The sequence below is a fragment of the Onychomys torridus genome, chromosome 8 (assembly GCF_903995425.1).
Source record: "Onychomys torridus chromosome 8, mOncTor1.1, whole genome shotgun sequence".
NCBI lineage: Eukaryota > Metazoa > Chordata > Mammalia > Rodentia > Cricetidae > Onychomys > Onychomys torridus.
This window is the reverse complement of record NC_050450.1, coordinates 64,754,633-64,776,029: the sequence shown is the minus strand read 5'-3', so window position 1 is coordinate 64,776,029 and position 21,397 is coordinate 64,754,633. Positions and strand designations below refer to the sequence as shown.

The window sequence follows — 21,397 nt, the reverse complement described above, 5'->3', positions numbered from 1 at the left end:
CTCTGAGCCCTTGGAGGCCAGTCTAGGCCTGGGTTCCTTCAGGCAGCTGAGCTTGGCTCCTACTTAGCTGAGCCCCGGCCCCAGCCTAGCAGAGCCCTGAAAGTGCTTCTAGGCACAGCAGTGGAGACAGGTCATGTGTGTGAGTGTTTCTGGGGAATGCTGCTTTTGTGTGTATGGGGGGGGGGTCCTTTGAGCGCTGGAGTAGAGGAGCTTCCCCTGCCAGGATGTAAGTCCTCTGTCACTCTGTGGACAAAGAAGCATGTGACAGGCTTCAGGAGAAGGACAGCTCACCTGAGACCTTGGGAGGCCACTGCATCCACTGCTGCCCTTGCACAGTGAAGCACAGTGAAGCACAGTTGCTGCAACATCATCATCATCATCATTATTATTATTATTGTCATGACGAATGTAGTTGGTCCCCAGCACAGAGAGCACCAACAGCCGGCTCTATGTCCCGCTGCTTAGAGGGCAAGAGCAAAGGCTTAGTGCTGGAAGGTGTTCACAGAAGTTCTCTGGTTGCCAAGGCTTCCATGACACTCTCTCCACTAGCTCTAAGTCCCCTTTATACCAAAGCACTTCCCTACCTCCACAGAGTGTGGCTGTGTCTTTCTAAAATGACCTTCCTTTCTGCCTGGCTTTTCTTGGTCTAGTCTCAAGTTAGAATGACCTCAGAGAAGGTTTTTGCAGGCCCTGTGTTTGTCCCTCGTGAACACTTACAACTGCCTGTCCCCTGAAGCTATAAACTCTGGAACAATCTGTGTATTCTTCTCATTAGACTCCCAGAACCACCCCAGTGGTGGATGATGAGTGAATAGATGGATAGATGCATTGTGACCTTGATTGAGGCTGGGGAGAACTTGAGTGTCGGAGATACCTGAGTCCTGACAGCTGTGTTTTTAAGACCACACGAGTTGTGGGGACAAGCACAGCCAGAGGCAGGTCACAGCTGGGTTTGAATCCCAGCCCTGCTGCAGATGATCCTGTGACAGCTTACCTGCCTCCTAGTGTCAGCTTCGCCTCTATAAAGAGGGATACTAATAGTCAGTTGGATTATTGGCAGGAGTGAGTTAATACTGGAGATGCCTGCTGTGGTTGCTGTTGTCATTACTGCTGTTTTAGGAAGAGGTACTCGAGAGGTGTTGTTTCCCAGAATGCCATACTTCTGGTTGTAGGGGACCAGCTGCTTCCCCTGGTGCAGGGATGCTACATACCTGGTCATCTTTCCCTGTTCACAGAAGTCTGAGATGACTGGCATGGGCAGCCGCTTCTCAACCTTCACAGGTGTAGAAAACAACAAACTGATGGGAGGGAGGGCAGGTAGCCAGAGCAGAGAGGCAGAGCTCTCCGGTTTGATGTTTCTGTTGCTTTTTGGAGCAGAGTTTCTGTAACCCAGGCTGACCTTGAACTTGCAACTATCCTTCTGCCTCACCCGCCCAAGTGCTGGTGTGAGGTACCACGCATAGCTTTACCAATTTGTCTGTATTATTCGGACCCAGAGTCCGCATGGTCTTAGCTCCACTGGTCTGGTGATGAATTTGTGTCCCACTGCCCCTAACTAACCCCCAGCATCATGAACTGATGTCCACCACCCTGAGGCTGCCTGCTTATCGAGGCCTGGGTGGAGCCAGGGCAAGCTAGGCATCTGGAGAGTTTATTTCAGATGAAGTCTCTGGGTATTTGATTATCCATTACCAAGAGAGGGGAATTAGCATCTCTGCTGTTTGTTTTATGAGATCACTCCAGTGCCAAACTCCTGTTTCCAAGCAACCTGCACTTCCCAGTTAATGACCCTGGCAGGCTGGGCCTCTGGCCTTCCAGCCTCACATAACTATGGAGATGAAAGAACCTGGCCATGACCCCTGCACACAGGTGGCTTCTGGGTCACAAGAGGGTAGCAGCACACACCCCCATGCTTTGTCTTTCTCGTGGTAATACAGGAGACCAGGGTGTAGCTCAGCCTCTTGAGTGTTTGCCTAGCTTGCAGGAAGACCTGAGTTCAGTCCCTTTCTCTAAATAAAACTGGGTATGGTAAGCCACACCTGTAATCCTTGCACTCTGGAGGCAACAGGCACCTTGACTGCCTAGTGAGTTTGAGACCAGGCTGGGATACCGGCGACACTCAAACAAAAAGAAAAAGACAAAGAAATCGTGAGGGGAGAGGGTGCAGGAACCCATACTGTGCTGACTTCGCAAGTGTCTGTCTGGGACGACTTCTGCGGCTTGGAGCACCTGGAGAAAAGTGCCCTTGAGCCCTCTGCCGGGAGCTTTCCTTGGGCCTTTGTCCTCCCCAGCATCCCAGTTCTAACTGCTCTCTGGCTTCCCCATCCCTAGGGCAGCCTCAGCAGCTGCCAGGAAGGGCCTCTCCTCCCTGGATGGCGCTAGACTTTACTGACAGACACACTACACCCTGCGCTGCCCAGCCCTTGTGCCCTGAAGGAACAAAGTGGCACCTTGGCTGGAAGTAGAAGCTCCCAAGGAAGCCTGCAGCAGCTGTGTCCTTTTGCTGCTTCATTGAGAAAAACTTGAAACCAGAAAATCTAGGGGATAATGGAGTAGACAAGTGTGCCTGCAGCTCTCAGAGTAGCAGATGTTAGGATCAGCAGAGAAAAGGTTCCTTTTTTCTATTATTTTATCCTCTTCTTCCTCCTCCTCCCTCCCTCTCAAAAAAACATTATCATCATCATCATCATCATCATCATCATCATCCATGTGAGTGCATAATGTGTATGGGCAGTCGGGGAAGGGTGTATACAATCTGTTCTCTCCTTCCACCGTTACATGGATTCTGGGGATCAATTCTAGTCACCAGGCTATATGGCAAGAGCCTTTACTCGATGAGTCATCTTGCTGGTCCCTCCCCTAGTAAAACTTTCTAATAGAAATTAAGTTTTAGCCAGGAGGCTGAGGCAGGAGAATTACAAGTTCAAGGCCAGACTGGGCAACTTAGTGAGGAGACCTTATCTCCAAATGGAAAGTAAAAAGAGGAGACAGGTGTAAGGCCTGGTGGTGCACACCTGTGATCCCAGCGCTTGGGAGGTGGAGACAGAAAGACCGGGAGTTCAGGGTCATCCCTGGCTACATAAGGAATTTGAGGCGAGCCTGAGCTCCACGAGACCCTGTCTGATAAACAGTAAACAAAATTAAAAACCTATGAAGAATTCTAAACGAAGGTGGAATCTGCTCCTCCTTTCCCTTTTGCTCTTGAAGCAGCTTGCTGGGAATTGGATGTGGAGTTGTAGAGGCTGCAGTTTGTATTTTTGAAACTTCATATTCTTGTGATACTGCCTGCACTTGTAAAATGTGTGAGTGCGTAGGTGTAAGCCACCACTGGCCTTTGACAGGCATCGGTGTTCACTCATCTGGACTGTGTCTGCAGAGTTCCTGTGTGTGAGCGTTTGTTCAGCTCTCTGACCGTAGGGAAGAAGGAAGGAGGCTGTGAGTATCCTTGCTCAGGTCTCCTTGGGCATGATCATGTCCAGGTTTTTCAAGAGCAGTATTAGCTAGTGGAAATAGGTTGTGAGCTGCGTATAATTTTTAATTATTTTATTAATTGTTATTGTGTAGGAGAGAGTATAAATGTGGGGCAGCCATGGTGCATGTGTGGAGGTCAGAGGGGGCAACTTTCAGGAGTCAGTTCTCACCGACCGAGGGCTTAGGAACTGAATTAGGTGCAATAAGCTATTTTGCCCCCTGTGCTGGCTTGCTGGTCTCGCATATATACATCAAAATGTCCTGGTAGCCACTTCAAACCAAACCAACCAAACAAACAGTAGTGGGGTTTGAACCCAGGGCCTCACACGTACAGGCAAACTCTAACACTTAGCTATGTTCTCAGTCCTAGGAACCACAGTTTTTAAAAGTAAAAATAAAGACTGGAAATAGCTCCGTGGTAAGGTGGTTGCTTCCCATACCCAAAGCTCTGGGTTTGATCTCCAGGAAGATGGAAATAGAATTATTCCACAATAATAGAAAGATAAAACTGACTCCTGACTATTTTATGCATATAAGCATTTGCCTAACTGTATGTTCATGCACCACGTAGGTGCCCTCTGAGGCTAGAAGAGGGCTTTGGATCACTTGGGACCAGAGTCACGGCCAGTTGTGAGCTGCTATGGAGGTGGCAGGAATTGAACCTGGGTCCTTTGGAACAGCAGCCAGTGCTCTTAACTACTGAGCTATCTCTCCAGTCCTTGAAAGTTGTCTTCTGGCCTGAATGCTGTGGCACATGAGCACCTGTACTCAACACACTTCCATCATGCACGTACAGATAATAAAAACTGTCACAGGGTTGGAGTGATGGCTGAGCAGTGAAGATCGCTTCTGCTCTTTCAGACGATCCAGAATTGGTTTCCAGTACCCACATAGTGTGGCTTACAACTGCCTATAATATGGTGCACAGACATAGATGCAGGTTAACACCCACACATACAAAAGAAAATAAATTAAAAATAATTGGGAGGGGGGGCTAGGCATGGTGGCATGTACCTGTAATCTCAGAACTCAGAAGGTGGAGGCAATTGGATGAAGAGTTCAAGGTCAACTACATAACAAGTCCTAGGCTAGCCTGGAATACATGAGACACTGTTTCAAAAAAAAAAAAAAAAAAAAAAAAAAACAAATGAATAAAGGTATGTATATGTAGGGGATAACTTATATCCTCTTATATACCAAGTCTTTGAAATCCAGTGTGGATTTGTTACTGTTTTGTTTATTTTTGTTGAGACAGGGTATGGCTGTGTATTCTTGGCTGTCCTGTAGGTGGCTATGTAGTCCATGTTGGCCTTGAGACCCATCTGCCTCTGCCTCCTGAATGCTAGGAGTAACGATGTATTACCACACCTAACCTCCAATGTGGAGTTTTTACATGTAACGTATGTCATTTTGCACTGGCCACATTGTGCATGTTCAGTATTCATATGTTACTCACATCCACTGTATTAGACAACATAGTGTTGTGATTTGTGTTAATGGTGGATTTGCTAAGCCATAGGCTGAAGCTGCGCCTATGGTCAGTTTGATTAGTCATTGACAAATTAGTTGTAGTGACATACTATAGTCTGAGGGCTCGAACCAAAGCTTAATGCTGTCAGACTCTCAATTGTGACTCTTCAAATGGCATGGATTTGTAGCTTTAATTTGCCTGCCTGCTCTTTGTTCTCTCAAGAGGGAATACTTGTACACAGCCCAGAAAAATATTTGAGCAGCCATAAATATTTGAGCAGTTAAATTAGCCAAGCCTCACTTTTCCTTTTTGAAGAAAGGGTGACGGACCCATCCTTGCCTCATAATAGCAGGTGAGGCTTTGCCAGTCAGGACAAGTGTATTAGGGTCCAGGTGGCGTGCAGGTGTGTAGTGAGGCAGGGGTTCTGGCTCCTTGGAAGCTGAGGAGGTGGGGACAGGACCTAAGGGACTCAGCATGGAGAAGGAGGCTGAGCGAGCTACACATGCCCACCGGCTGCTTTGTCTCCCCCTGCTCTGTTTAATTCCAAGACATGAACGAAGTGTAAGGCATTAAAGGCTTCAAGCCCTGGGAGACCTTGATGGTACTAAGGGAAAACAAACAAACAAACAAACAACAACAACAACAAAACCAACACTACAAAACACCAAGTGTTATGATACATTAAATTTCTGGCCTGCCAACAAAAGCCCTGCCCTGCCCTCCCCACTCCCAGTACCCCCTTGCTAACCTATTGGCTGAGCCGGTTTCCATGGAAACTGTCAAGTTCAAAGGGATACTGTAGTATGTTCATCTCTGCCTTTCCCCTGGTTTCCAGCAAGCCTTTTGGAGCTGAGTTAGAGGTTCTGAGTGCCAAGGGGGCTTCAGGAGCTCAGGTTCAGCGTCCATCCATTCACTAATCCTCTCTCCTTCTCACTGTCACCCTCCACTCCCCACATCCCCGGTCTCCTCCCTGCAGGCCAGCCAGCTTGGCGTGTACAAAGCCTTTGTGGATAACTATAAAGTCGCTCTGGAGACAGCTGAGAAGTGCAGCCAGTCCAACAACCAGTTCCAGAAGATCTCTGAGGTAGGCAGCTCTTTCTGCAGCCATCCCCAGCCACCCTGGGCTTCAGTCTGTGGATTCCTCCCTGGCTTGCCCCAGGGAGGCTCTTCACCACAATGATGCTCAGCCTGACATTTGCTTTCTTGCAACTGACATTTTTCCTCTTAATACAAGAATATCGATTGGTTTGATTTGGTTTTGTTTTTGTTTTTGTTTTTTTCAGAAAGTAAGAGCAGAGGAGGCAAATAGATAGATAGATAGATAGATAGATAGATAGATAGATAGATAGATAGATAGATAAGGGGCAGTATTCCCAAGTGACTTCCCCACCCTTAGCCTTTGTTTCTTCTTCTGGGGAATGAGCCTTCTGGACCTGCCTAGCTCATCTCAAAACTTTCCCGATGGGGGTTGGCTTGGAAAGAAGATGGTCCAGCCGGCAATTAAAAGCTCCTACTGTTCTTTAGAAGATCTGAGTTTGGTTTCTAGCACCCAAGTTGGGTGACTGTCTGCTTTTCCAGAGGACCCGGGTTCAATTCCCAGCACCCACATGGCAGCTCACAGCTGTCTGTGACTCCAGTTCCAGGGGGATCTGACACCTTCACACCAATGCACATAAAAAAAATTCCAGCTGCAGATTCAGTGCCTCTGGCCTCCTCAGGCACCTGCAGTCCTGTGTACATACCCACACACAGTTATGTGTACACATCATTTTAAAAAAGGAATCACCAGAGGCACTGTTTAAAGTGCAGGTGCCCAGGCTCCTCGTTTCTTGGAAAGCTCACGCCTTTTACCTTTTCTTCTCTCTCTGGCATCTCCTCTCTCACCCACTCTCCCTCTGTGCAGTTCAGGCCACAATCTTCCTGCCTCAGCCTCCTGATGGCCCGGATCTTCTCACTGGGGCGGGGGTGGGGGAATGGATCAGAGGCAGGAGTTTACATTCTGATGGTTCCTGACTTACCCTCAGGAAGGGAAGTTTGGGGAACTCTGGACTAAGTAGTTTTGAAAAGTACTTGCAGATCTAAGACTCCAGTCTCATGGAATCACCCAGGGTCAGTTAAAGACAGAAGAAGCCCTTAGATCCCTTTGGTTAGGAACATGCCTGCCGCTGCTCTGCAGCCAAGCCTGCCCCTCCTGCACCAGTGTATGGTAGAGGTAGGAAATTACTTGCCATTGGCACTCTTTTGTTATTATTGTTGTTTGGTTTTTGAGACAAGGTCTTGTCACATATCCTTGATGGGCCTGGAACTCACTTAACCCAGGCTAGCCTCAGACTTGCAGCAGTCCTCCTGGGTGCTAGGGTTATAGATGTGGACCTCTGTGCCCCACTTGGCTTTGGCATTTCTATCCAGAAAGTGGCAGGGAGAGCCTGATTCTCTGGGACCCTTAAGCTCTATTCAGCTCATTATCCAAAAAGACCCCTGTGACACTCCTAAGCACTAGCCTTGGAGGAAGTTCATTGGAACTCAGGGTACTTCCCTGAGCCTCTGTTTCAGAGGGATCTGGGGTGAGGGGGACCTTCTATAGTTTTGGAAGTTTCCTGCCTTGAAGTACCCCTTTCCCCAGCTTTGGTTCTAGAAGAGTAGGGGAGACACATAATTCCCTGAAACTGCTGGGATTCCACATTATACCTAACTTGGAAGCAGTCTAGAGACCACACAGCAGTTGGACAGGTGGGAATGAAAATGTGACACCAGGTGTGATGACACACACCTGTAATCCCAGGACTCAGGAGGCAGAGGCAAGTGGATCTCTGTGAGTTCAAGGCCAGCCTGGTCTATATAGCCACTTCCAGGCCAGCCAGGGCTATATAGATAATGAGACCCTGTCTTAAGAAAGGGAGAGACAGGGGGGGCTGGAGAGATGGCTCAGCAGCTAAGAGCACTGGCTGCTTTTCCAGAGGACCCGGGTTCAGTTCCCAGAACCCACATGGCAGCTCACAGCTGTCTGTAACTTCATTTCTAGGGGATCTGACGCCTTCACACCAATGCACATAAAATAAATTTTAAAAAACAAACAAAAAAAAACCAAGTGAGATGGTGATGAAGGGAGGAAGAGGGAGAGAGCCTAAATAGATAAATAAAAGTAAATTTTAAGAAAGAAAAAATGGCAGTTTGCTTATTAGAAAAAGCAGATGTGAACTTGTAGGTTTGGGTGTACAGTCACATGGATCTTACGCTTCACCTCTGGAAACACATGTTCTGTTCAGTTTCTAGAAGGATAGGAAGCCGCAGAGAGGAGGCTTGTGCTCCATTTCTTCTCCCAAGAAGAAACTTCTTGTCCCTGGGAGGACAGGACAAGGGTGGGGAAATCCCTCTTGGTGAAGTCATGCGGCTGGAGAATTGATGCTTCCTTTCAGCATCCCACCTTCTCTGGGAAGGAACTGGACTCCCGGGTGTGTGTTCACAGTGGCTGCTGTGTCCCTGGGTACCCAGAAGTCATCATGGTCGAGAGTGTCCAGAGACTGTGAAGTCCCCTCTTAACTTGGCTGACCGCTTGTTCTCTGTGTATCCATGCATTAAGTACTCCCCGCCCCCCAATCCCCAAAGCCTATTCCAGAGGACAGAGCCAGGCCCATGGCCCTCTGCCAGGTGGCTGCTCATCTTGACTCACTCAGTAAAGATGACGCTGATGCTTCCTGCTGGCGCTGCCACTTAATTACTGCAATTAGGTTCTTCTCCTCTGCAGCAGCAGTGATTTCATACCTCTAGGCTGCACTGGAGGGGGTGTGGACCACAATCCCTTAAAGCAGGGAATCCAGGCACCAGTGAGGGACAGACTCAGTCTAGAGAAGCTGAGTTAACCACCCTGCTCCCCTCCCCATCCCACCCCATGCCAGGCTCACTTCCTGGGGTTTTTCTCTGTCTAGAAACAGCTGGAGATGGTGTAGGAAATGAGCTCCTACTGTGTAGGCCTTGCCTCCCTCCAGGCAGAGCAGGCAGCATCACATGGGCACCTGACCTTGGCCTCACCTTGCCCCCTTGCCTCCCAGGAGGACATGCCTCTTGTGGACTCTGGGCTCATCTTGTCTAGAGAGGGTTGCATTTCAGCTCCAGTTTCAGGCTGCACTGTCCTGTTGGCAAAGGCTGGGGTGTCTCTGCGTCTAAAGCAGATGGAAGAGGTTTAGATCTGAAGGTCCTGCCCCCAAAGTCTGTTCCCAGAATGTATTCCTGGGTCACTGGTCATAGGTCCCAGGAGGGGTAATGGGGACGTCAACAGGGCTGGGGTGGGTTAGTTCTTATATGGGACGGTTCAGCTTGGACTGCCCCGTGGACTCCAAGCCCATCTCCCCCCTGCTTGTTCTGCAGGTGTGCAGATCCCCTCTGTCTTAAGGGTGTCCATTCCCAAAGGTCAGCCCGCATACCTAATGCTTATTGACTTCAGCTCTGTCTTCCTTGGGCTAATAATGTATGTACATCCCTGAGGAGCGGTTGGCAGTGGGTAGGGTCCCTGCTGTTGGCCGCACTCATCCTTTAGAGACAAGGGCTTGGAGGGGGGCAGGATTTAGGAGTTCTTTTTGCCACTGAACTTTCTAGTAATCAGTCTTAACTCTGGCTCCCAGAGTCTGTCTTCCTGTGTCTCACTACTTATGCCCTGATTTTCAGAACCCTCTTCCCTCCAATAAGAGAGGGAGGCTGGGGGACAGACCTGGTAGTGATTTTTCTCCTCCTCCTCACAGGAACTCAAAGTGAAAGGTCCCAAGGACTCTAAGGACAGCCATACGTCAGTCACCATGGAAGGTACTTTGGGGGAGTGGACTGGATTACAGTTGTCTTCCTTTGTTTTAGTGAACTATGGCTGTGTGAATGTGGTGGCCTCTGTGTGTGTGTGTGTGTGTGTGTGTGTGTGTGTGTGTGCGTGTGTGCGCGTGTGTGCGCGTGTGTGTGTGCGTGTGTGCGTGTGTGTGTGTGTGTGTGTGTGTGTGTGCGCGCGCCTGCCTGCCTGCCTGCCTGCCTGCCTCTCCTCCCTAGGCAGCAGGCCAGCTACAAACGTGCTCCTCCTTAGGATGCCAGCAGGCATTTGGTCCCTCCTCCCTCCTCCCCTCCCTTCTTCCTCCTGCCTTTCCACGCTCCTGCCCTCCCCTTGTTGGATGAGCACTCGGAAGGAAGGAAGCCGCTGCTTGATTCTGGAGATTGTGCAGCAGCAGCCAGCAAGGTGGCCGAGTGGCTGGAGTGCTGAGGAGAGCCAGGAGCCTGGAGCAATGGCTGCAGGTCCCCGCTGCAGGGAGAGAGGCTGCCATGGAAATCCTCTTCATTATTCGCTTCTGCTGTAACTGCACCTATGGTAACCCAGGCGCCCCTCTGAGGGAAGTGCCATGCCTTAAGCCATCTGGGGGCTGGTGAGGATAGACTTCAGTCTGGTCAGCAGGATTTAGGGGCTGCAGGGAAGGGAGGACGGTCATGTGGCTGAACCCACTTGGGTTTGCTTTGTGGTCAGTCTGGAGCTGAAATTCAGAGGCTGCACAGCAGAGGGGCAGAGTATCTTCGCAATGGAAGGTCCAGGCTAAGAAGGGTCCAGGTACTCGTGAGGCTGTGTGTGAAATTGGTGGTTCAGCGTGTGAGTGCATGAGAGGCATTGAGCAACTTCCTGAAGAGGCAGGCTAAGGAAGGTGACAGGCTGTACCTGAAGGCCTGAGGTGGGGCAAAGGACAGCTGGGAGCGGCAGAGAGGGACAGTCTGGACAGCTGCACCTCAAGGCACGAGGGCACCAGCCTGAGCGGGAGAGAGAAGTTGGGAGTTTCTTTGTTTGGTGAGCAGAGAGGATGCTGAGCAGCCGGTGTATTGTGTGCTCGGTGCATTCGCTGCCTCCTCTCTGGACAGCTCTGGGAGAACAGGGGGTAGCTAGCTGGTTGTTTTCCGGAGCAGTGTTAACAGCCCTTAAAAGACCCCGAGCCCAGGTCTCAACACTCAGTGCCCAAGGTCCGCTTGAGAAGGGGGTGTGGCCGGCTGCTGCTTTGTGAAGGTCACACGCCCACTTCAGTGGAAGGGCCTTGGAACAGCCTCTGTGCCCTTCCTTCAGTTGGGGTGAGGAGCTGTCCTGGGACAGCCACATGCTGTTAGCCAGGCTCCTGTAAGGATGCCGAAGCAGGCAGGTGCCGGCAGGGAGTCTAGACCTGGCGGGTGACCTAAGCTGCCTCTGGCAGGGTGTGAGGGGCACATGCACATGCTGCCCTCCAGGCTCACTGCTGTGGGCCCATGTGTGTGGGGGAGGCAGGTAGCTGGTTAAGGACCTTCTTCCTCTTGCCTCCCACCAGGCATTTTGTCTGCACCCTTCTCAGTCACTTTGCGTGCCTATCTCCGTGGTAACCTAGGGCTCCCATTACAGGCTGAACTGAGTGGGGGGTGAGGGGTGGCAGTTTGCAGGAGGAAAGATGCTGGGTGAGGTTTCCAGCTCTTTCCCAAAGGCCTGTATGTCAGGGAGCTAGCTGTTCTGGACCACTGCCCCCCTCGTGTTCCCCGGGTTGCTCTGTGTCCCGTGCTCATGGCGGAAGCACCCTTTGTGCTGCCCTTCAGCTGATTCCAGCAGGCTGGGGCCCAGTGAAGAGCAGGTCCTGAAGCGCTGCCGGGTCAGGGAGGAAATGCTGGGCCTGGCTGAGGGGCTGGTTAAGTGTCTGCTGGTTTTCTAACAAGGCAAAAGGGTCAGCTCTCTGCTCCCTCTTCCCTCCCGAGAAGGAAGCTCAGTCTTAGACCTGGAGTCCAGGGATCTCTTTGGTCTTCATGATACCATAATCTTTGAAGTCTGCTTCAAAGTGGGAAGTAGGATGAGGGGCTGCCTCTACAGTGAGCACTCAGCCAGGTAGGTGGAGAACTCTTACATGTGGAGTTCCACTACCCCGCTTTCTCTTGAGGAAGAAGATAGTCCAGTTGTAAGCACATGGGCGAACCAAAATTCAAAGCCCAACTACCTCTCCTGGCTTTGTGATGATAGCAAGTAACGTGTGCCTGAGTGTGCACTGTGAAAGTGGGCTAGTGAAAATTGTGTCTCTTTATAATGACAGGAAACAATGCCCCTGAGGCAGTTCCGTGAAACCTGGGAAGAGACCAGCTTGTTCTTATTGGTGATCTGGCTTTTGGTGTTTATGAAGGTGTGGTCAGGGAAGGCTTCCTGGAGGAGGGAAAGAGACAAGCAAGACAACTTGTTGGAAGGCACCCATCCCAGAAGAGTGGGGAAAGCATGATGCAGGAGAAGAAAACAGCTGCCCTGCAGAGCCCAGAAACAAGGAAGGGCCGGGGCCAGTGGAGCAAGGGGAGTCATTCAGAACCAGGGCGAGCAAAGGCACTGGGGGCACCCTTCCTTGCCCGATCACCTCCCACCCACCTGATCCCCCTTGGCCAGTGCCAGGACTGTGGAATTCATTCCATGGCCCTGTCAGATGGACTCTTGAGGTGACTTCAGGCGTATTAATAGCCCCCCTGAAACCTGATCCACCATTTCTGCAGACTCTGAGCTTAGTCAGAAACCTCTCCCTCCTGGGACCCAGAGAGGGCTGCAGAGGATGATGGTACAGTGTCAGCTTTCCTGGGGGATGGGACTCGGGGCCCACCCAGCCTGTCTGTTGACCTTGTGCCTGCCATCAGGTCTCAGTGGTTCTGGTCTGACTCTTCCCACTGTGGTGCAGATGCTTGAACCACAGGTGGGTGGGGTGCCTTAGACAGCCTCAGAAATGAGACCCATGCACATGCCCAAGCTCTTCCCTTACTGTCCCAGTACACCCCAAACCCATGAATCTGCCTATTCCATCTCCCATGGGCCATCCGGCGGTAGCTAGAATTGGCCAGTTAAGAAAGAGCTACAAAAAAGTTGCAGGTGTTGTGTTTGCACAAAACAGGATTTTCTGGCTGCTAATACATGTCCATGTCAGCAGAATAGCTTTTTTTATCCTTTGGAGATCTTCATTTAGTCGATGGAGTGTAGAGGGGACATCTGTTTCTTTTAAGAGCTGGCATGTGATCCTCATGGGCAGCTAAGCAAGGGCTAGGGATGGGGTGCTTAGCACACCTCAAGAACACGTCCTTAGATCAGCAGGATGTTCCCGGTAGTGTTTTTCTTAGCAATTCACAAGGCATCTAGGGCTTTGGGACACTCTGGTTTGGGGAGGTTCAAGTGTGAAGTATCTAGGATCTGGCCAGGTTCCATGGGATGTTCACTTAGGGTTCTCTTTCTTTAGCCAACATTTTGCTTAGAGCATCTGTGGCAGGATGCCAAAGGTCCTAGTCCCAGACTTGAAGATCCAGGTGTAGGGCCAGCACTGAACCACCAGGCTGGGAAGACCAGTACACAGGAAGTGTTGGGCTGCTGGTTGCGGCCTCTACTGTCTCTAATAAATCTCGGTGATCATTGGTGGGTCACAGAGGAGCGTGGCACATGGGACCTGGTGGCTGACCTTGGATTTTTTCCAGCTTCTTGGGGGCTTCTATAGCAAGACTCTACCCAAATTCCTTCAAGAAATCTTTGCCCCTCAGTCTGCCACTGGCTTGAGGATGGAACATTTGGTGATCCAGCTTGCCTTTTGGCCCCTCAGCTGATTATGTCGATGGAGTCAAGGGCATGAAGAAGAGTCTTTTTTCATAGAGCTGAGGCCCAATATGTGAGGATGAATGCAGAGTGAGGTTCCCAGCTGGGTATGTCTGTCGTAGACTGGAAGAGCATGAGAATGATGGGCGTGAGGGAGGTATCCTTTCTGGAAAAGTGGCCGGTGCCTCCTCCTGGAGTCCCAAGGGCACCACAGTGTGTTGAACTCTTGCAGGGTCTACCTTGGGTATGTCTGTGTAGTTGTAGATGGGGTCCAGGGGCGCTTCAGCTGTGAGAGCCTGGTTGAGGTGGAGAGGGAGCCGGAGTGGACAGAGCTGTGTGTGTCCCCTGTTCCTTTTATTTGGCCTGTCCATAGAGTAAAAACAGAGATACGGGTTGCCACAGAACTCACGTGGCTTCCGAGTGAGTATTCATTTGGAGAAACAAGACAGATTAAAGGTCAACAGCCCATCTCTCTGATCCAGAATTTGGACTTCATTTCCTGTTTCCTTTGTCCACCTTCCTTACAGCTCTGCTCTACAAGCCTATTGACCGAGTCACCCGGAGCACCCTGGTCCTACACGTGAGTGTGGGGCCCTAGAGTGGCCAGGAGAGGGTTAGGAATTTTAGGTGGAAGCATTGGGAGTCACTGAGACTCCATTTGGGGAGCAAGGCAGAGGGTCCCTGGGCCCTGATTGTGCCTGCCTAGCCTATGGTAACCATGCCAACGGGGCCAGGTCCTAAATATAGCTTGGCTAGTAAGCTTGATATTTGGCCAAATGCTCCCTAGGAGGCAGACACTTGCTGCTGCTCCATCCCTGCCTTGTGGTCTCCAGGGTCCTGGGAGCAGCTGTGCAGTGGGCAGAAGAATGTCCTAGCTGCTTGGTGAGCTAAGTCATGACTACAGCAGAAATCACTACTGCTGCTCTGACCCTGGTTTATCAGTTCCAGTTACACAGGCAGAGCCGACTAGAGTGTGGGTCCTAGAGCACCCCCTCAGAATCCTTTGGGGGATTGCGTGATCCCCACTGTCTTCTCACTGAACTTGACTAACTCCTCAACTCACCACCCCGCCCCATCCTTTCCCAGGATCTGTTGAAGCACACACCTGTGGACCACCCAGACTACCCACTGCTCCAGGATGCCCTCCGAATCTCCCAGAATTTCCTGTCTAGCATTAATGAGGACATTGATCCCCGCCGGACTGCAGTCACAACCCCCAAGGGGGAGGTGAGTTCTGGGCCCTGCACAACTCCACACCTAGACTGACTAGACAGTTGGCCAGGTCCCTTGTCCCTGCTGTCCTTGATGCTAAGCATCATACTGAGTGTCCTGTGTACCCACAGCTAAAGGGAGGCCTGCACCCTTGGCCACACCTATACCTTGTCAGGTCTTAGTTAAGAACTTTTAAGACTGTTATCTCATTGGTCCCAGTAATAACCTGATAAGACAGAAAAGGAAACCGAGCCTAGACAATCTCTGACACTGGTACAAGGGTCCTTAAACAAAAATGTCAAAATCAGGTATTTACTGGACTGTAAAACTCCACACATTGCCCCCACCAGATGCTGGGCCTCTGGGTACCCCATTCTTGACACATCTCCTTGCCCCAGTTGGGGTGATGATCTCAGGGAGGCCCTAGGAGAAGCTTAGTGTACACAATAGGTAGGCCGGAGCTAGGCAACAGGCCCAGCAGCAGAAAGCGCCAGTACTGGAGATGGTTTAGGCCTTCCAGGCTGCTGAAATGTCCTTGGAAACACCTAGATGTGACATTTGGGCTCCCCTGGGATGGTGTGGGAAGCTTCCTGATGGAAGAGGGAGAAAGCCGTGTGAAGAATTGGGGAGACTGTGACCCTCAGGGGTCAACAGCCTGGCCCAGATTCAGTGCCTCCTGTCTAATCGAGATAATTAAGTAGCATTTAGGAGGGAAGGCTGACTGGGTTTATGCTCCTTTGTTACATTTATGAGTCTCCCATGTCTGCTGGGAAGGGAAGTAATGAGAGACAGGGTCTGGAGCATGACTAATGGGGCATGGAGCTGTCTGTACACAGTTCCCGGCCCTGGTTTGCAACACCTCAGAAAATGGCACTAGTTCGTCTTACTGTGTGGGTATCTGAAAAAAAATCTCTAGAAGGCATAGAGCACTATCAGTTTCAGGTTGTCTTAATCACATCCTTTCAGCGTGCTCACCCACATGTAGGTCACACAGTATGGAGTGCACACAGAGAAGGCTGGGATAGATAGATGGTGACAGCTCCGGAAGAGCCCGCCAGCTCTGAGGATGGCAGGGAGGAAGCACTGCATGTCTCATAAGACAGCGAAATGCTTCTGATCACTGCAATCCCTCCCCCTTGGGGAAGCCCAGGGTCTTTCATCCATAGTTGACTAATCCACTGAGAAGTAGCGCGGAGGAGCCTGAGTAGGTTGGCTGGGCAAGATGAGCTGAAACTAGATCAAACTCTCCAGTGGGGGGGGGGGGGGGGGGCTGTGAGGTTGGAGGTGTTCACGGCCGAGGATGGAGAAACCAAGTCATTCCAGAGAGTCTTTATCCAGGGCAAACTGCTGAGCGCTGTGGGAGCAGATGCGGTTACTGAGTTATGTTAGTGGCGTACCGCGTGCCCGTGCACTGTGCTCTCCCACGGCCGGCCGATGCTGCTGCTTCCCAAGGCAGATCCCACCCTCTGAGCTGTACAGACCACACACCTGAGATTAGAGGTGAGCACAGCGGAGGAAGGAGAGAGTCTGGATCCTCACCAGCCAAGACTCCAAACCCAGTGCAGTGCAGGCCGGGCCCTCGCTTCTCTCTCCGCTCTGAGCAGGTGGGGGTGTCCTGTCTCCCTCAGACTCGGCAGCTGGTGAAGGACGGCTTCCTGGTAGAGATGTCTGAGAATTCCCGGAAGCTGCGGCACGTCTTTCTCTTCACAGACGTCCTACTGTGTGCCAAGCTGAAGAAGACCTCTGCAGGGTGAGAATGTGGGAGCAGGGTCACAGTCGAGGACAGCGGCAGCGCCCACGTGTTATCCAGGAGGGGTGGCTCACATCTGTAGGGAGGCTAACAGGGAAAGTTCACCGCAGGTTTAAGGCTTCCAGGGTTTGCGGTGTGAGACCACACACACCTATGTTCAATTCGGTTTCACTGTGTAATCTCCTCTAAAAAAGAGCCATGTTGTTTTAATGATAAAGGTGATCTATTAGAGGGGAGAATAACCTACTTGAAGATAAGCATTAAGTCTTCTGTGACCGTATTTCTTTCCCGTACTTTTTAAATGGATTTGTGCTTTTTCTCATAGTTGTCCTAACAGAGAATGCTCAATTGGGGGCTCGGTGTTTGGGGTTTTTGGTATTTTCGAGACAGCGTCTCCTTATGTAGCTCTGGCTGTCTAGAACTCACTATGTAGACCTTGAACTCAGAGCTCTGCCGCCTCCGCCTGCCCAGCAGGTAGATTAAAGGCGTGCGCCACTTCATCTAGCTTGGCCTCTGCCTTTTCTGTTCCTTGCCATAAGCAGATTTCTTCCTGCAGCTGAATGCCATAGCCACTGCTTTACTCTTCTTCTGCATGATGCTAAGTGACTGCCAAAATTTACTCAAGAATTCTCTCCTCGTTAGACAAAGTTTTGTTTTTGTTTTTCCGAGTCAGGATTTCTCTGTGTAACAGTCCTGGCTGTCCTGGAACACACTCTGTAGACCAGGCTGGCCTCGAACTCACAGAGATCCGCCTGCCTCTGCCTCCAGAGTGCTGAGATTTAAGGTGTGCGCCACCGCTGCCCGGCTAACTACAACTCTGAGTATTCATTACATCTGCTGCCGTTTGTTGAGGGCTTCTGCTGCTCCAAGTGCTATGACGATGTTTCAGATACATTATTTCCAACCGTCCTATCATCACAGAGTGGTTATTGTTTTCTCTGTCTCACAATTGGAAGTCATGGAGAAGGCAGATAGGTTGTCTAAGGTCCCAAGGAGGGGAGAGGATTTGAACCCTCATAACTCGGAAGCTCCTTTTCAGTAGTAGTGTGGACACACTTGGTGCGTGACCAGAAAAGGTTGCCGCATATGTTTACTCACATATTCTTCCAGCTACATTTGTAACCTACTGTGTGCTCAGTATGTTGCCTCACACTGTAGAAGGAGATCTGTGTGCTTATTGAAACATAAGGGACCAGAGTTGGAAGCAAATCTAATTCTCAGAGGAGGTCAAAGCAGGGAGGAGGTCCTGTGGGCTTCCGCTGAGGGCATGACTCCCAGGAGCGAGACCGCCGAGATGCCGGCAGTAAGCAGTGCACTGTGTTTATGCTCCTGTGTGACATTCACGAGCCACCAGTGAGTGCTGGGAAGGGAGGTAGGTAATCAGGGCCAGGGCCTGCAGCATGACTAGCAAGACATGGAGTCCTCTCCACTTTCAGTCCCTTCTCTACAGCAGATACTAATCATCAGCCATGGCACCCTTTCCCACTAGGTGTGCATGTAGCTAGCTCGCTAGCTTGCCTGATGGAGCGATTGATTGGGATGAGGTCTTGCTGTGTAGCCTTGCCTGGCCTGGAACTGTCTATGTAGACCAGGCTGGCCTTAAATTTATAGAGATCCACCCACCTCTGCCTTTGAGTGCTGGGATTAAAGTCATATGCCACCGCACCCAGCTTGGATGTAGTTTTATAACCCTCAGCCCAGGGCTCTGTATGGTCTCTATGGATCAGAACTGGCATTCAGAATAGCATCTTGTAGCCCATCCCCACTGTAAAGGACAGTGAATGTGAGCTTCGATATGGATAGACCAGAGAAGCTGGCAGGGTGCGAGGCAGGTGCTAAGAAAACATGAGCCCAGCCAACAAGGCTTCCTTCTTCTCAATACACAGTAGTTTGGATATTTAGAAGCACTAGCCCTACTGGGTGAAAAGACTCTCAAAGTGAAGAACAGGCTTCACTGCTGGCTGACCAGACCTGATTCTCAATACTCCACATGTGTGTGCTTGACGTCCTCAAGGGCAGGGCGTGCTCCTGCCTCCCATGAGTCTCAGCAGATCCCTCTGTGGGTAGTTTTTTGCTCTGGGTGAGCAGTTTGCATTGAAGAGGCCACTTTGCTCAGCTCACGTCTCCCTGCTTGCTTACAGAAAGCATCAGCAATATGACTGTAAGTGGTACATCCCCCTGGCTGACTTAGTGTTCCCATCCCCTGAGGAGTCAGAGGCCAGTCCCCAGGTGCACCCCTTCCCAGACCACGAGCTAGAGGACATGAAAATGAAGATCTCTGCCCTCAAGAGTGAGATCCAGAAGGAGGTAAGCGCATGTTTTTGAACTGGGTGTTCTGGGGAGGTGGTGGCCTGGCTGTGATAGGGAGGCAGGATTCAAGAATGGGAGCTCCTGCTGTGTCAGGACTGAGGGAGACCAGGACCAGTGTCTAGAGCTAGTGGGTTTAATTACGGAATGCTTCCTTGGTGTTCGTTGAGCAGTGGAGAAAGGGAAAGAGGAGGAGGGATGAGAAAAAGCAGCCTGAACAGCACAGGAGGCCTCATGAGAAACTGACACCTCTAGAGGGCAGATAAATAGGGAGAGTGGACCCGAGTACCACAGTTGGCCATCCTCATCTGTTAGGCACTAAGCGCATGCTAAGAAAGAAAACTGAGATTCTTGAGCTGGAGAGATAGCTCAGAGGTTAAGAGCACTGGCTGCTCTTCCAGAGGACCCAGGTTCAATTTTTAGCACCCAGTTCACAACTGTCTATAGCTCCAATTCGAGGGGACCTGACACCTTCAAGACATACATGCAGGCAAAATACCAATGCACGTAAAATAAAAATAAATAAACCTTAAAGACAAAAGAAACCCTGAGATTCTTGTCACTCATAGAACATCCCCAAATAGTTCTCTATATTAGTCCACAAAGTGAACCTCTAATCTTTTTAAAAACCTGATAGCCTGTGGGCTGTATTCACAGACCATGCTGTAGAAAAATTGTACAAGGTAACTAGAAAGTTAGAACTTTTAAAGAGGGGGAATTGCTGGGCAGTGATGGTGCACGCCTGTAATCCCAGCACTTGGGAGGCAGAGGCAGGTGGATCTCTGTGAGTTCGAGGCCATCCTGGTTTACAGAGCTAGTTCAGGACAGGCTCCAAAACTACACAGAAACCCTGTCTCGAAAAAAAAAAAAAAAAAAAAAAAAAAAAAAAAAAAAAAAAAGAGGGGGAAATCAAAGCCGGGCCATGGTGGCACAAGCCTTTAACCCCAGCACTTGGGAGGCAGAGCCAGGCAGATCTCTGAGTTTGAGGTCAGCCTGGGCTACAGAGCAAGATCCAGGACACGTACCAAAACTACACAGAGAAACCCTGTCTCGGGGAAAAAAAGGGGGGGGGGAGTCAAAATATAGAGACTGAAAACTATTTAAAAGTGTATAAAAAAATGAAATTATGGGGTTGGGATTTAGCTCAGTGGTAAAGTGCTTGCCTAGCAAACGTAAGGCCCTGGCTTCGATCCTCAGCTCCACAAAAAAAAAAAAAGAAAGAAAGAAAATGAAATTACTGCAGACCAAAACTCATGGAATGAGGCCAAAGCACTGTTGAGAGGAAAATGCATAGCCTTACATTTGTGTATTCAAAAGCAGTGGTTTGGAGGCAGGTGAGGTATCTCAGTAGTTCAAAGCAGTTGCCCAAACCTGAACACCTGAGTTCAGTCCCCAGGTCCCACATGATGGAAGGGTAAGAATGGACTCCTTCAAATTTACCCACTGAGCCATCTGGCTGGCCATACTAATAATTTTTACACCAGATGGTGGCGGCACACGCCTTTAATCCCACCCAGCACTCGGGAGGCAGTGACGGGCAGATCTCTGAGTTTGAGGCCAGCCTGGGCTACAGAGTGAGTTCCAGGACAGCCAAGGCGACACAGAGAAACCCTGTCTCAAAAAATCAAAAATATACAAATAAATATAATAATAATTTTTAAAACTCCTTTTTCTAATTGTCGGTGTAATAAATGGTGATTATCACTCAGCTTACATTATTAACAACTTGAAGTATATGTGGGTGTGTATGTGGGGGAGGGGACGTGTCACAAGACCGTGTGTCCTGTTCTGGTACTTTCTAAGCTTCTCACAGATCTACACCTGGAACTCTGGACTGTCAGACTCCCTTTAGCAGCTACAGTGTATTCTGTCTCAACTGCCAAACGTGCATCTGTGCATTTGGATTGTCCCTGGTTCCTTCCCCATAGGAGGCAGGTCTGCAGTGCACATTACTGGCCTGCGTCTGGAGTCTCTACAGGTGACATGGCTGGACAGTTGTGTGCATTCATTTGACAGAGAAAGATGATTACCTTCTTCCTACAGGATGTGAGGGCCACTGCCCCAGGGCTGCCCGCGAGGTTTGTTAGTTTTGCCAGACTCTTCCGTTAAGGGCTGGGGAGATGGCTCAGTGGTTAAAACGCTTGCATGCAAGCAAGAAGACCCGAGTTCAGAAAAAAAAGAACCCATGTGAATACTAGCTGAGGAAGACGGCCCCTCTGCAATTCCAGCACTTGGAATTACCCAGAGCCAGCTGGCTATCAAGACTTTAGGCCTGTACGTGTATGTGAGCACACATGTGAACACACACACATGCACATCACACACATCCATGAAGGAAAAAAGAGGCGGTTCATCCAAATCAAAGAGCTTGGGAATTTCAGTGACCCTGAGATTTGAAGTACAGGAAGCTTCTTCGATGAAATAGGAAGTTGGAAAGTTGGAGAAATCTACTTGGGCGGTGCGGGACAGACTTGTTGGCGAGCGGGCAAGCTTTGGCGGCGTATGAGACCACAGGCCAGGCTCAGAGGCCCTGCTGTTGGACCAGCAGCAGCTGGGACTCAATGCTGAAGGGTGTCCAAGGGCGTTCTAGTAGAGGCTGATGAGTGTTGGGGTA

At 50.3% G+C, this 21,397-nt stretch overlaps 1 protein-coding gene across 3 annotated transcripts in view; it reads left to right on the top strand.

The window, feature by feature from the left end:
- The window catches only part of Abr (ABR activator of RhoGEF and GTPase), a 147,549-nt gene that overhangs the window by 81,311 nt on the left and 44,841 nt on the right, over positions 1–21,397 (top strand). For all 3 annotated transcript variants that reach the window (XM_036195785.1, XM_036195784.1, XM_036195786.1), the window contains 6 exons: positions 5,919–6,026; positions 9,679–9,739; positions 14,042–14,094; positions 14,601–14,741; positions 16,355–16,476; positions 18,618–18,783. In XM_036195785.1, coding sequence (XP_036051678.1) covers positions 5,919–6,026; positions 9,679–9,739; positions 14,042–14,094; positions 14,601–14,741; positions 16,355–16,476; positions 18,618–18,783 — 651 coding nt within the window. The remainder of the gene's footprint in view (positions 1–5,918; positions 6,027–9,678; positions 9,740–14,041; positions 14,095–14,600; positions 14,742–16,354; positions 16,477–18,617; positions 18,784–21,397) is intronic.